A 14,855-nucleotide genomic window follows, 5' to 3' on the forward strand; every position below is an offset into this window, starting at 1 on the left:
AAAACAACTAAATCCCTTTTCACCACTCTGCTCAGATCAAACGTAGGCATTCTCATCTGCCCCTCATTTTTTCAGGGTGCTTCACGTCCTTAAAAAAGAGCTCTGTATTTAGCTTGAGAAGGACTGCACTTTTAACTTCACCACCACCAAAAGCAGTTGTGGGCTTGAGAGCAAAATTTATGGCTGTATAAAACTCTGTGGCACACCTCAGATCAGAGTGTGTCCAAGCCTTAGGAACACCAGCGTATTACATTCCCTCCCTTGAAATCTATTTTCAAGTAGCTTCAGCAGCAATGGAAAGTAAAATCAGTTCCTTATGTTGCAGCTTTCCATAAATGCCACTATTTCCACCACTTTTCAGACTCCAGCTGGGACAATGCATCTTTGCTTAGTGCCCTTGTTCATAAAAATAGTGATTGAGCATAATTTCATTCAAATCTTCCCAAAGAAGCTGCCTCACAAATCACAATGGGTGTATTAAACATTCTTTTTGTTAAAGGCTCAGATAAACTCACACGAAAAAATTCTGCAGGAACATCTTGGTAAAAATTTAAGAGAAGAATCCATGGTCCCAGCCTCTGGCAAAAAAAAGCTTCCTGCAATGAGTTGGAACTCTCCAGCCTTACGCACACATGCTAGACTTGCTGCTAAAATGTACCTAAACATTTTGCTGCATCACAAGAAGATACACAGAACCTGACACAGAAATTAGGCTTTCTGAGCTGCATTAAGTCAAAGAAGCTAATGGACTCTGTAAAAGCTGTCAGTTGGAAGTGAAGTTTGATTCAAAACACACGACCTTCACATGTAGGTGATTTTATCCTACAGACTACCTCTTACATTTATACACCTGTATCTTTTGTTCCTTACTCAAGTTGGCTTATATGTCCATTTGTGTACCAAGTCCTGCTGAGATATGGAATCAGCACAAAGATCTGACTTTGACATGTAAAACACATAGACCTGAAGCTGAGCTAAGGTACTGCTGATATTTTCCCATAGACCTTGCAAAATTTGACCGAATATATCCACGTGGGTCAAGATGGTGAAAGTATAATGCATCAAACTAAACACAGAGCAGAACTCTGTAGCCGGAAGCACAGTCACCCACTATAATCCAGAGGGAAGAATGTAACTGGCAACATTTAAAGCAGACGAGGGCCCAAGCTCTCTCCTGTTAAAGGAAATAAAAATTATACTGACTCAAGATACCTCTACTGCCCCTCACCTGTGCCTTCCATACCTGATGGCTGAGTGCTGGGAAAAACACAAAACATGGATAACTCCTTGTGCTGTTAAGCCCCTTCCTCTGTGGATCCTCAGGGGTGTTTGTGGTTGGATCAGAGGTTATTGGATGTGCAAATCTCTGCTGAAGAAAAAACAGGCAAAAACAGGAGGAGAGAAAATCAGAAGAGGAAACCATCTTGATTTATGCATACACTCATTTTAAGAACTCACTTGAACAGGTTATTGTGCATCATTTTCTTGCAAATAGGAGTTTGAAAAGAACTGGAGGTAGTGTTATTAGCCATGTTGTGATGCTGAAAAATGAAATTCAGAAACTTTTCTCCTCTGCTTCTACATGAGGAGCTTATTCAGGGGAGCTTTCTTTGCTCACAGAGGCAGCAATTGTCAGCAGCTCAGAAGAGCAGTGTTTTAAGCATGGTCGCTCCAGCCATGTGGCCTTGGTCCCAGCCTTGCCAGAGCAAACAAAAAGGGATTTCTTGGGTGCACATGAGCTACTTGGGACCACTAGGAGGAACTGACAAGTGACAAGCGACAGTTAGAGGAGACTACGGTTCACTACAGGGGTCAGAAGCCCCGTATCTGCTGACCAGATCTATCATCTGGGGAGGTTTGTTGCTTGCCTGGGGCTCTCATTAAGGATGCTGTGCAGAGGCTACCGAGGCTCATCTGGCCGTCTACGGTACAGTGCTGCTTTCTCATTTATGCACCAAAGATACTGCCAGGGGTACCTGAGAAGTATCAACTGTGCAGGTTCCAGGGGCACTGCTTAAGGAGATGGGCACACAAGTGTTGGTTTTCTCCATTGTGCCGAAGGAGGGACTCAACAGATGCTGTGGGTGAATCACTGGTTGCACATCTGCTGTTCATACCAGGGTTTTGATTTCCATGAGCATGGTAGCCACGGCAAGAATCTGAAATAGACCTAAGGAGAGTGAAGCTGGCAGAGGAAAATGGGTACTGTTGTGGTGGGTATCTGCTGTATACCAGCATAGGGAGGACCAGGTTAGGGAGTACTTCAACAAGTCCATGGGGCAAGATGGATTGCACCCAAGCATGCTGAGGGACAAGGTGGCTGATGGCATTGCAAGACCACCCTCAATGATCTTTGAAAGATCATGGTGGCAACTGAGAAAGGTTGCAGGTGCCTGACTCTCAGTTCTGTCTTCGAAACAGGCAACAAGGAAGATGCAAGAACTTCAGGCCTGTCAGCCTCATGTAGTCCTTTGGAAGATGGTGGAGAAAATCCTCCTGGAGAACATTTCCAAAGGCGTGAAGAATCAGAAGGTGCTCAGGGCTCAGGAGCAGTCAACCTGGATTTCCAAAGGGGAAATCAAAAGCTGTTTACAAAACAAATCCAAAGCTGCTGAAGCTCTCTCCCTTAGTGACTTGAAGGATGGGACAGAGTGCATGCTCAGCAAGTTTGCAGGGTGCACATGAGTGGGAGGAGTGGCAGGTGCAGCAGACACTTGTGCCAACCTTCAGGGGGACCTCAACAAAAGAAATGCAGAATTGGGCAAGGAGGAATGTGATGAAACTAAGCAAGGGCAACTGCACTGTATCTGAGGAGGAGTGGCCCCATGCACCAGTACACGCTGGGTACTGCACAGATGGCAAGCAGCTTTGCTGAGAAGTTCCTTGGGGTCCTGCTGGACAATAAGCTGAGCTTGAGCCAGCAATGCTGGCTGGCTGCAAAAATGGCCAACAGTATCCTGGGCTGTATTTAAAAGATGATTGCCAGTGTGTCAAGGGAAGTCACCCTTTGTGTCCCCTCAGTGCTGGTGAAGCCACATGTGGAATACCGAGTCTGGTTCTGGGCTGCCCAGTACGAGCAAGTTGTGGACAGATTGGAGTGACCCCAGCACGGGCTCTGAGATCCTGCTCCAAAATGGTGCTGCAGCTTGCCCAAGAGGCAACTCCTGGCACTGGAGCTTTGCTCTGGTGCCCCTGTGTAGCTTGCAGCCGCCTCACTGCTAGGGGTGGATGCTGGCCAGCCCAGGGCCAAGAAGAGTGACCTGCTCCTTCTCCCTGCAGGGCGAACAAGGGGATGTCAGCTCCATCCTCGCTTCTGCTCACAGCTCCGTTGAGCACACCAACGGAACAGACCCCCAGGGTGGGAAACAAAATGAGAATGACAACTATCGTGTGGGTTTCAGTGGAGTTTATTTTGCAGTTGGCAGCTGCTCTGGAGTGGAGGGTGAAGGTGAGATGTTTTGTAGCCCTAAACCCAGCAGGCAAGTAACAATGCAGGGCTGTGTTTTATTTTGTCTTTGTGGTTCAGTGGCCATGACGCCAGGACAGCAAAAGTGCTGGAGGCTATTCCTCTGCCTCCCACACTGACCTGCCCGCTGTGGCCTTTTTCTAGGCTTTTCTCAGAGCAGTGAGCCAGTGTCAGCACCAGAGGAGGGACACAGTACCCTCGGACTTGTTCTACGGCAGCACCTGTCCAGCCACCCTCCCCAGCACAAGGTCCCTTATGAGACAGAGAGGTCAGGAGGTGACAGTGCCAATTGCATGGCTGGTGCACAAAGTTCCCAGCGCAGACTTTCTCCAGCAATTTCCATCTTTTTTTTTTTTTTTCCCCTAAGACTGGTCTGAAATATGTTTTGTCAAACAAAAGTTACATCCTGAATGCAGCAATGAACATCTCCATGCCCAAAGCTGTGACTGACTGATCAACAAACCTCTACAAGTGGAAGGAGACTCAGAGCAGTTGGGCACAGGCAATGAACTCATGATGCTCAGAGAAGAATATAAGGAGCAACTACACCTGTTGTAAAGAAGGCTGAACTTATCTCAATGGAAAAGGTATCGGCTTTTGGTTTAGATTAACTGCCATATCAGTTGAGTGATCAAATGGTTGTGTAGGTAGCCTGAGTTAATCAAAAGATGTGAATGATTTCCTGAGCCAGACAGACCAGCATGGGGCTCAGCCCAACATAAAGCATGAAAACTGAGCAGCCAACAAAACAAACTCTGAAGAGAGCTACAGTCTTGAGCTGGCTTCAACCCATGTGTTTCTTCCTGGTGATTGGAGATACCCAGCATCATGACAGTGTGTATAAAGACCAGTAATGCGAATTTTGTTTGTACTGTGATCCAACTGATGTTGCAACTGCTATATTGTGCTTGTGTTGCGATTGCTGCTTCACTCCTCTGAATCAAAATCCCATCTAACATCAAATGTCCTCAAATAAGTACATTTGTTAACAACATATTAAACCCTTCTCATGTGGAACACCTAAAAGAGCCTGGTCAGAGTGCATTGGACAAGAGAAGCACGGGGACTGCAAGGCGGCATGGTCAGGAAACACTTCACCAAGCAGTATGCATCTCCAGGGGGGCTCAGTTTGCTCAAGACACCATACACTGCAGTATAATGCAGAACGGTTTGAAATGGCCATCCCTTTGTAGCATCAAAGGTAGATGGGAAAGATGTAAGAAGACAGGCCCATGTGCATAACACTGTGTACAACCTGCCTACTAATGTAAGGCCACAGCTTCACGCAACCAAAACAGACAGCAGGTGACACTCATTTGTGACCTTGATTCAGCTTAATTTTTAGTTGCTTCAAAAACACAGTAAAAAACCAACAACTTTGCATGTATCAAAAAGTAAAACTCTAAATATATTTATTATTCAGTTCCATTTGCTTTTCATTGCACAAATTTGGTTTTTATCCCCATGTTTTACAGTTTTTTACAAAGCTGTCAGGAGTTTTAGAAACTTAAAATGATCACTTAAGTCTATTTAGGCACAGTTCATTAACACATAACTCCACTTCCTCCACTTTTTTTTCTCTGTGTGAAAGATTTATGGTTGCACTTAAGCTCCAAATTGAAATACATTTCACAGTCTATGCTTTTACAGGCATACTGTCTAAAAAAGAAGTTTTGATTAAATAGTCTTGCCTTATCAAATGTTGCCAGCAAAGCCTAAATGAAAGCAACTTCTTTTCCAGAAATGCTGAAATCAATACAACCCTAAGATAAGAACCATAGTGTCCAACCATTTTCTATGCTAGCTAGTCATAGGATAACAAAGAAACAGTCCTTAGGAGGATTTAAAAATCCCCTGGAAAAATTACATTAACTTGGAAATAATTTAAATAATTTATTCTGTATGAAAAATAAGAAAAAAAAAAAAAACAAACCAGCAAATAAAACACATATGGTGACAAGGAAAGTGTTGTATCCCCTGGACTGCTGAGGCTGTGTCAAGTGCTCTTCCTTCTGATAATGACAACTTGAAAACCAGAGTGGGTATCCCTGGGGCTACCCTCTATGAAAATAGCTTTGAAGTTTGAAGCTGTCAGGCCTGTTTGACATGGCTGAAAAACGGTGAGCTTCTTGATTTCTTACATAGCTCTTCTCTTTGGTGAGAAAGCCTGACCACTTCTGCTGTAAGATTCATGTGTTTGGATTAAAGCTTTTTATCTGGGGTGAGCTGCTTTTCCACATAACTGCATACTGCAGTGTTCCCAGGGCACAGGAAAGTCCATTCTAGAGGATCTGAAATGAGCTGAAGTTTGTTTCAACAACTTTGTTATATTATTTTTTACCAAAAGAGTGATGTTAAATAAGTGGCTGATGCTAAAGGACTCTTCCCAAAGAGCATTAACATCTACCCCCTCTCTATAATGCTGCAGAAAGAAACAGTATTTGTGACTTTTTAGCACCCAGATCTGTTGTTGCTATTTAGAAATGAATGAAATATTTTTGAAAGCTGGGTAAAGTCTTTGCAGCAGAGCAAAAGGGATGCAGAAATCTTTATGTGAGTCTCATATAAGAGTTTTTAGTGCCCTTGAGCTCCCTGGTGGCTATTGCTTTCAGGGACAACCAGAGGGGTATCTCACATGAGCACAGGCAGTGCACAGCCTTTAGGTCCCCTTGCTAAGGAGTCCTGTTTGTAGGAATTTCTGACTATGGAGATTTTTTTTTTTTTTTTTATACTTTGGGAAATCATTAAGCTTCAGGGAACTAGCAAAGCATAGTATTCATTTCTATATGTGTCACAACAGAGGTGCACAGTTACAGATTAAACAGTGGTTGCTTGCGCTGCTTGGGTTTAAGACATCTCCATGAGGTCTGCATTTGGGGCAAGGAAAAACATTTCCCCTCCGGTGCTGCTGCTGTGCTCAGACCCTGGGGACAACTGACAGTGTGTTCTCTTGCCCCACACAATAACAAATGAGAGGAGACCCCCAGGCACTGACGAGGCAGGCAGGTCTGGGCACTCCCTTCGTGCTGCCACTGGCCCAGCTCTGCACATTGCAGGCAGACTGCATAAAACTGGTCACAGGTGCCAGCCCTGAAACCAAGGATGGGACCTGCATCCTGCAGCTGCTCTTCCCCTAAGCAAAGGGCTGGGGAAGGCAGCGAGCTACAGAGCTGGTGCTGAAGGGCACAGATGAGTGTGGCTGTAGGGCTTGGGGAGATGGGGCAGCCCTGGAGGATGCAGGGGGGTGGATGACACAGCTGGGAAGCAGGACCCTGCAGCTGTCAGTGGCTGCAGGCATGGGACAAGGCGCGCTGGCACATGGGAGCTAAGGAAGCAGCAGCTGCGGGCAAAAGGACAAGCAATAGTCCAGCAACCAGGGAGGGCTGTTCGTGACCAGCCATGGTCCTGTGATCCTCTTGTCACTGACACCACACTTCTAGCACCATTGCTGAAAGGTCAGCAGTGGGCTGAGGGTCCAACCCCCCGTCATCCTTTTGATCCCTCTTGGCAAAACCCCCGGCACCAACAGCGTGGGCAGATTCATTTGTCCGATGAGCAGCGCAGGACCATTGTCCCCAGGTGACTGTGGCTGGTCTTTGGCAAAGGGAGGGCAAGGCAGCTGCTGACTCAAAGGACCCAGAGACCTCTGCTGCACCTGCAGCTTCTCTGGCAAGAACCAACCCACATCGCTACCTCTTTAAGGTAGGACGTCCAAACACCAACTCTCCTTTATCTGTCACAAAAGTGCTGGCCCTTGGCAGCCCTAGTGCAGCCTCCCGCTCAGAGCGGGACTATCCCCAGCACCAGGTCAGGGCAGCCACAGCTTTGCCTAGCCACTTGGCTGCAGGGCTGAGCTGTGAGGCGAGAGGGGTGCATGAGGATCGCTTCAGAGCTAGAGGTGCCTCTGAAGTTCAGCTGCGGAGTGGCCTCCCAGGGCAGGAGGACAGCGGCCATGGGAGCCACAGTGGTGGGTCCAGGGGTGGGAGAAGAATCTGGCAGCTGCCTTCAGTCTCCCACCCATGTCATGTGGAGGGGTAGCAGAACAGGTTGTTCCTAGAGCTTAACAGGTGGCTTCTCCAGGACCAGAAGAGCAAGATTTTCCAAAGTCTTTCACTATCATTAATGCATGAGCTTCTGACATGAGTGAGCAGGCAAGCAAGGGGAGTTTGAAGAAGTGCAGCAAGTCCATCAATAACTGTCTGGTGTTGATTAGGGAAATGTGACCACCACAAGCCAGGGAAGTCCACGCTGCCTGAAGCATCAATTTTTCCCCCAGCAAAAACCCTAGGAGCAGTTATTCATAGGAATTAGTCTGCTCCAGTTGCCAGGGGTGCAAAGAGCTGCAGGCCAGCACCCTCAGTAACGGCCTGCGTCCATGCAGAGGTTTCTGAGCTCCAGCTCCAGCTGTTTAATTTGGACATCCCTCTGGTTTACCACCTCACGTAGTCTACGGATTTCTTCCTGTTGCCGGTAAAACATCTGCAAGAGCTGTAAGAAAAGTCACATTTTACTTCCTTTACACTAAGAAAACACAGCCTAACCTGTCAAATGCCACCAGTCCTGTCACATCACTTCTGAGAGAAACAGCATATAAGGAGGAGGCCTTCAACCAACAGACTGAACATCAGCAGTGCTCCAGCTGTCCACTAGCCTGGGCTGTGAGTGCAGGTCTTTGTGACTACCACTTAATAATGCTACATCTGCTTCATTCAGTGGCAAAGATCAGAAAAAATAACCTTCATAGCACTGATCACTCAAAGAGAGCCTAGACACAGAGCGTATTTGGAGTCTAAATTCCTGGATCTACCACATCTCCTACTCTGACCTTGGGCGAGTCCTTTTACTTCTCTTCTTTTTTCCAGTTGATCATGCTCTGTCCTCTCAAGTTGGGACTAGCCTGGCCGTTCATTGTGCATACAGCAAAGCGTTCAGCTCTGCACAGGTTGCTTCTGTAACCTCAGGGTGCCAGCTCAGAAACATGCAGAAGAATATCCCTTTTCATACTACAGCTGTGGAAATTCCTGCCACATCAAGCTGCAGACACTAAAATCTTTCAGAGCCAAAAAGGAGACCTGAGCACGGCTATGGGAAGGAAATCCTTCCAGGGTTCCTAAAACAAACAAGCTGCACATACTCAAAAATGTCCTTGAGCTGCCAATGACAAGGGACTTGCAAAACACTACAGAGATCTACCACTGTACAAGCTCTGGTTACTGTACAGGGAGGCGGTTGGCCATGGCTGAAGACAGATCATGGAGCTGCCAGGACCTTTTCTGGAGCCATTCCTGGGAGCAGGCTGTGACCAGCAGCCAGCCTCAATGGCACTGCACTGCCAACTTGTCCCCCAGCAGTGAGCAGCTGAGGCAGGGGCAGAGCCAGTCCCTTTCCCATGCCAGGGTCCACAACACGGTTGGACACTTAAGACTACATGGATGCGCCATGGCCCATGGGGTACACCCACTCCTTCCACAGGTGTCCCTGCTGCCTCACTAGGCTCTCTGAGCACAGCTTTCATGGAAGGGTTACACTGCATAAACTCCCTTCTCTTCTCCAGAAACTGGAGGTCACAAGGACCTCCTTGTCCCCAGCCAGCCACCAGGGTGCCACAAGAATGCCTAAGAAGTGGGAATACTGACTGTTCCCTCCTTTCCAGATCCCCTCAGATGGGATTCTGCTGGGACACATTTCTGCTTCGCATGTGGCAGCCAGGGCATGCAGAGCTTCTGCCCCCACAAAGAACGAAGAGCTTGCACTGGCCCAGGTCTGCAAAATAAATCCTCCTCTGATTCTGTCACCTTGTGAACTGCATCCTTTTGCCAGCTGACTCTGGGCTTCCCCACACAACCCCAACCCTTCACCCCAGACATTCACACCTCATTTTCAGTTTTCGGTGGTGGACACTCAAATATGTCAAAGCCATTGGAGAGGCGCATTTGCTCATTTTTTGGCAATTTCTCCTCCACTTTCAGCTGTTTTCTGCTGTCTTCGATGTCACTTGGCTTCTGCATGTCCTCCAGCAGCATCCTTCCTCCTCGACCCTGCTGCTGGCTTAGGTCAGTAGTTTTCATGAGTGGCTCTGGCTCAAGAAACTGTGGTGAGGCATTCACAGCTCCAGAGCCTGGTCTCAAAGATACCAAGAGAGGCCCTAAGGAGGGAGGCAGGTGACAGGTTAGCACACTCAAACCACACTCAGAAATAGCTGTAAGCAATTCCTTCAAACAACCTGCAGGGATAAACATGGAGGTACTTGACTGGAGCGGCTTCCAGAGTTCACAGCAGTGAATATTTTAGCCACCAAGTTATTTTAGCTTACAGTCATATTTGTTATGTCTCTCCTTTTCCTCCCTTCCTCTTTCTCTGGCACTTAACAGGCCAGAGAGCCAGGCAGCTTACCCAAGCCCTGGGGAGCTGAAGGGCTGGGGAGCTCTCCACGTGCTGACCTTTGTTAACTCCGTTCAGCCACTCCTGTGCTGTCAGTGCTGGCTGGGCTCCTGTGGTCAAGGGGTAGATGTCTTCCTGGTATGACTCCGACTGCAAGCAAACAAAAGTCCAGAGTCACTATGTCAGTGAGGTTTTGGCTTGGAGTGACCATACTTGATTGTGGCAGTGAAAGAAGTTTGTTCCCTTCAGCACAGGGAGTGTCATGAGCGCTCACCGGCATGGTCATAAAACCTTCTCACCGGCTCTGAGCCTCTTTCCTCCTCACCCAACTCAGAAGTGCATCTAAAGAGTGATTTTAATTCCTGCCAGTGAGGCCTTTACACATCCTGACAACAGACTGGGGGAGGCTGGTGACACAAGCTAACCCAACTCTCATGAACTCAGTGTTCCTGAGGATGAAGAAGTGGATGTGAAGGATGGATACAAGTCACAAATCATCAGCTGATCACCAGCTGACAGAAATTGGCCGAGGCAATAATGTTGGAGGAGCATGCCTGACTGGTATTTGAAATGAGCATTAGCTCTGCTGTCTCTCTGAATTCAAGGCACTCATAACTTCCAATTTTTCTGGAAGTACAGGGTACAGTGCTGACATTCACGATGTACCTTTGCTCACACAGTCACATGGGAGCTACCTTGGCTAGCTACAGATTCATGATCTGGGTCATTCTCTAGCCACACCAGCTCTGAGACTTACTTCTACATCACTCTCAGTGCAATGGGTCATGTCTTACATGCTGCAAAACAACTGCCTGTAATACACCTGCACCCACTGGGTATAGACCTGGGAACTCACCATTCCCTTTTTCCCAGGGAGGTGCTTCTTCCTTTCACAAGGAGATTTTCATGTCATCCAACCTCTCTCTCTGTCATTATGTCAAACAGGTGCCACCAATGGATGGTTTACAGCCAGCAAGTTGACCTGACAGTCAGAGAGAGCCCTTGCTGCACCCAAGCAGAGCAGATCGGTAAGCATGTCTTAGAAAGTTGGCCATTACACAGAGACCTAACTCTTGAGTTACCCAGCCAGAGTTTGTTGGCAGGGCTGCCCCACAAACGGACCAGCTTTGTCCCTCAGACCAGGAGAGAGAAAATCTCTTGTTCTACCTACTCTCCTGCCCCCAGAGTCACAGAGAGGAGGCACTGCCCTCTTTTTCACTGATATTTGTCCCAGACATGAACACGACCTGAGATTAACTTACCCGTCGAGGCACAATCATGGAGATGGGCTCAATCAGGCTTTTAGTTGGGATCAGTTTGTAGAAACGGAAAATCTCACAAGCTGACACTTCAAGTCCTCTCTTTGGCATCATTCCTGGTGGGATAGCATGAAAGAAACAGTGTATAAATCTCACTAGGAAAGTTAGTGTCATCTACCATGGAAAAGGGTCACTAAACAACAAAAGAAGTCACAACATCAGGTCCACAGCAGCATGGTCTGAAATTTGCACCCAAAACTGGTTCAGTGGCACAAATGACAAGACTGAATAATTTTTTTTTTGTCAGGTCACAGAGTTACATACAGGGTCTGTGGTTCTCCTGCTAAGCCTCCTGTTCCTTATTCATTCTCATGAGGTGCAAATAGAGTTACCAGGACTGAGCAGAACTGGCAGGTTATGCCACAGGATTTGACTGTCAGGATCAGCAGGAAGGGATTTCAGGACACCTAAATACCACCACGATAGCTATATGGGTCAGGCTGAAAGCCCTTCTGGCCCAGTTTCTTCGCTCCCCAACACTGTTCCAAAGCAGAATGGAGTATGAGAAGGGTGCGAACATCTACTTTGTCAGACAGCACCATTTGTTTTTCAGAGACTGCTAAGCCACACAAGGTCTCTAAGTACCTAGCAACCTCAGTGGATTTTTCTCCCATGAGTTTGTACAGTCCAAAGCCTACAACCATGTCAATTCCCTAAATAAAAGACATTGCCTCTCTTTGGAGACCCTGCTTCATAGTGTCCTACAGAAGCCTTGTTTTCTACTAATACCGAATTACTTCATTAAACAGTAGATTCTATGTGAAGGACTGTTGATCCTCACATTACGCATTCATCTAAATGCAAATCTAAGCTCCACTCCTCTACATTGTATTTTGTTTTGGCAGTATCGGAAAAGAAGCTATTGTGCAATAACCTTAGCAGTATTTTTCATCAGCAGAACAGATCAGGTTAGTAAAGTAGATTTGATACACTCAGGCCTTTTGAAAATATTTGTACACTTCCTTTTCATGGAAAGATTCTTAAAGAGACTATGACATTAAAATCACGATGCCGTACATTGGAAGGATTACAAAAGATGAATAATGGAAGGATCTTCCTGTTAAGCTTTAAGTAATTTATTCTTTTTCAATAACAGTGTGTTGGGTTTGCGTTGCAAGGTTTTGGTAGTGGGTGGGGGCTATAGGGGTGGCTCCTGTGAGGAGCTTCTAGAAGCTTCCACAGTGTCTGACAGAGCCAATGCCAGCCGGCTACAAGATGGGCCCGCCCTGGCCAAGGCCGAGCCAATCACCGCCTCTGTGATAACATATTTAAGAAGGGAAAAAAAAATACAGTGGGAAAAAGATTTTGCAGCCGGAGAGAGAAGTGCGAAGATGTAACACCAAGGTCAGTGCAGAAGGAGGGGGAGGAGGTGCTCCAGGCGCCAGAGCAGAGATTCCCCTGCAGCCCGTGGTGAAGACCATGGTGAAGCAGGCTGTCCCCCTGCAGCCCATGGAGGGAGGATGAGGGGGTGTAGAGATTCCACCTGCAGCCCGTGGAGGACCCCACGCCGGAGCAGGTGGAGGCACCTGAAGGAGGCTGTGGCCTGTGGGAAGCCTAGGCTGAAGCAAGTCCCTGGCCAGACCGGTAGACCCGTGGAGAGGGGAGTCCACGCCAGGGCAGGTTTGCTGGCAGGACTTGTGACCCCGTGGGGGACCCACGCTGGAACAGTTTTCTCCTGAAGGTCTGCACCCCATGGAAGAGACGACACCGGAGCAGTTTGTGAAGGACTGTAGCCCGTGGGAGCGACTCCATTTTGGAGCAGGGGAGCGATGAGAGGAGTCCTCCCCCTGAGGACAAAGCAGCGGCAGAAACAACAGTGCGCTGCACTGACTGCAACCCCCTTCCCCCGCCCCCACCCCCCGTTGAGGGGGGCGGAGGTTGAAGCCCGGAGTGAAGTTGAGCCCGGGAAGATGGGAGGGGTGGGGGGAGGTGTTTTAAGACTTGATGTTATTTTCTCATTGCTCTACTCTGTTTTGTTTAGTAATAAATTAGATGAATCTCCTTTCTAAGTGGTCTGTTTTGCTCGTGACGGTAATTAGTGAGTGATCACTCCCTGTCCTTATCTCGACCCAAGCCTTTTGTTACACTTCTCCTCCCCATCATGCTGGGGGAGGGGTGAGCGAGCGGCCGCGTGGTACCCTGCTGCCAGCTGGGCCTAAACCACGACACCAGTACAAGAGAAGGTAGGCAAGCAGTAAGAGTGAAGGCATAAAGATTTGGAGCACCCATTGGCAGAGAAATCCCAGAGTGGAAACAATATCAACAGAGTTCAGTACCAAAAATCTTGGAGCAGATTCACAAAGGGCAAGGAGCATCCTCCACCTTTAAATCCAGACTATCCACCTTGAACAGGTATGTGACAAAGGATGCAGCAATGTCTGGTAAAGCTGCCCAGCCCATGCTCTGCTGGTCAGAAGGGACCCCTCCAAGCTGTGACCCTGTAATACCACCTGTGATATATAGATGAGCTGGGCCAAGCTGACTGTTGTGCACCTGTAAACCTGGGTGGAAACTGGAATTTGACTCACTCTCTTTTCTAAATGATATTTTGGATAGTCCTAGACTCTGACAGCCACCATCCTCTTGTAATGTTAGACATACGCTGCCACTCACCAATTCCTTTCTGTGGTAAATGAGAACGATATTCCATCAGGTAGTTCAGGTATGGTTTCTCAGGGCTTATCTCATAGTACCGTATATTTCCATCACCCTAAAGGCAAAGAAAATGAACATAAATCAGGCTCTGCTGTTCAGTATGATGGTCTGAGAAGAATGCCTGACCCCAGAAGCCATGCAAGGTCAAGAATGAACCAAATATTTACCCCCAAATTCCTTTGTGGGAAGGTTAGGGCTCTGTAGTGTACCTTCCCACAGTAAACATGGTATGTTTGCAATGGAAAATGTGGGCCGATGCTGCAGCGCTCTCAGGCCCCATCCCATCAGCCCATACCCTTAGATTAACGTGCTTCAGGAGCATCTTTGACTTTAGCCTGACACAACACAGGCCAGGAAAAGAATCACACAGGCCACCATTTCTGACTTGGAAAGCACTTACCTTTCCCACAACATAAAGCATGTGTGTGTCTGAGTCATAGAAAGGAAACAGGAGTCCTGAGGAGCCATCCAGATCTTCCTCCAGTAAAGGCACTGAAAGGTCATTCTGGGCAGGACACAGGAAAAACAGACACCTGTGATCATCTGTCAGTCACCTCAAGTCAGGGACACCTTACCTGAACCCCCCCTGGCAGCAGCCCTGAGCAGAGGGCCATGCACAGACTTTTTCAAAGGTTTATGGGTAGGAAATGGGTGCTCTGTCCCTGGCTCTTGAGTGAGTGCAGCACCTCAGGACATCAATTCCTACCACTAGAACACATCAGGCACCTGATGACAAGTAGATAAAATAAGAAACACTGCCTGCCTCTACCTGGGCCACCAGACGTCAGGAGATGGAGGGGCCTTCGCAGCATGTCTGCATCACACCTGAATTACTCACGTTCCCTCACTACCTCTAGTCGAGGCAATACCTCCACAATAGTGTACTACCCACCACAAGAACAGTCTACAGCAGCCAAGCAGCCTCAATGCTGCACAGTGGGAAGGTGCCCATTGCAAGGGCAAAAGCTCCCATCAGCCTTTTGCAGGTAAGCCAGGTAGGAGGACATAGCACACCACTCCGTACACAAGGCTGA

At 47.8% G+C, this 14,855-nt stretch overlaps 1 protein-coding gene across 2 annotated transcripts in view; it reads right to left on the minus strand.

The window, feature by feature from the left end:
• Positions 1 to 4,849: 4,849 nt before the first annotated feature.
• Positions 4,850 to 14,855, minus strand: part of CORO2A (coronin 2A) — a 60,238-nt gene continuing 50,232 nt past the window's right edge. The window contains exons 7-12 of one of the 2 annotated variants that reach the window (XM_075740492.1): positions 14,222 to 14,326; positions 13,780 to 13,876; positions 11,110 to 11,222; positions 9,907 to 9,997; positions 9,340 to 9,611; positions 4,850 to 7,954 (exon numbers count right to left, since the gene is read on the minus strand). In XM_075740492.1, coding sequence (XP_075596607.1) covers positions 7,823 to 7,954; positions 9,340 to 9,611; positions 9,907 to 9,997; positions 11,110 to 11,222; positions 13,780 to 13,876; positions 14,222 to 14,326 — 810 coding nt within the window. In that variant the 3' untranslated portion in view covers positions 4,850 to 7,822. The remainder of the gene's footprint in view (positions 7,955 to 9,339; positions 9,612 to 9,906; positions 9,998 to 11,109; positions 11,223 to 13,779; positions 13,877 to 14,221; positions 14,327 to 14,855) is intronic. The other variant, XM_075740490.1, reaches the window with a different exon arrangement.

The sequence above is a fragment of the Balearica regulorum genome, chromosome Z, assembly GCF_011004875.1.
Source record: "Balearica regulorum gibbericeps isolate bBalReg1 chromosome Z, bBalReg1.pri, whole genome shotgun sequence".
NCBI lineage: Eukaryota > Metazoa > Chordata > Aves > Gruiformes > Gruidae > Balearica > Balearica regulorum.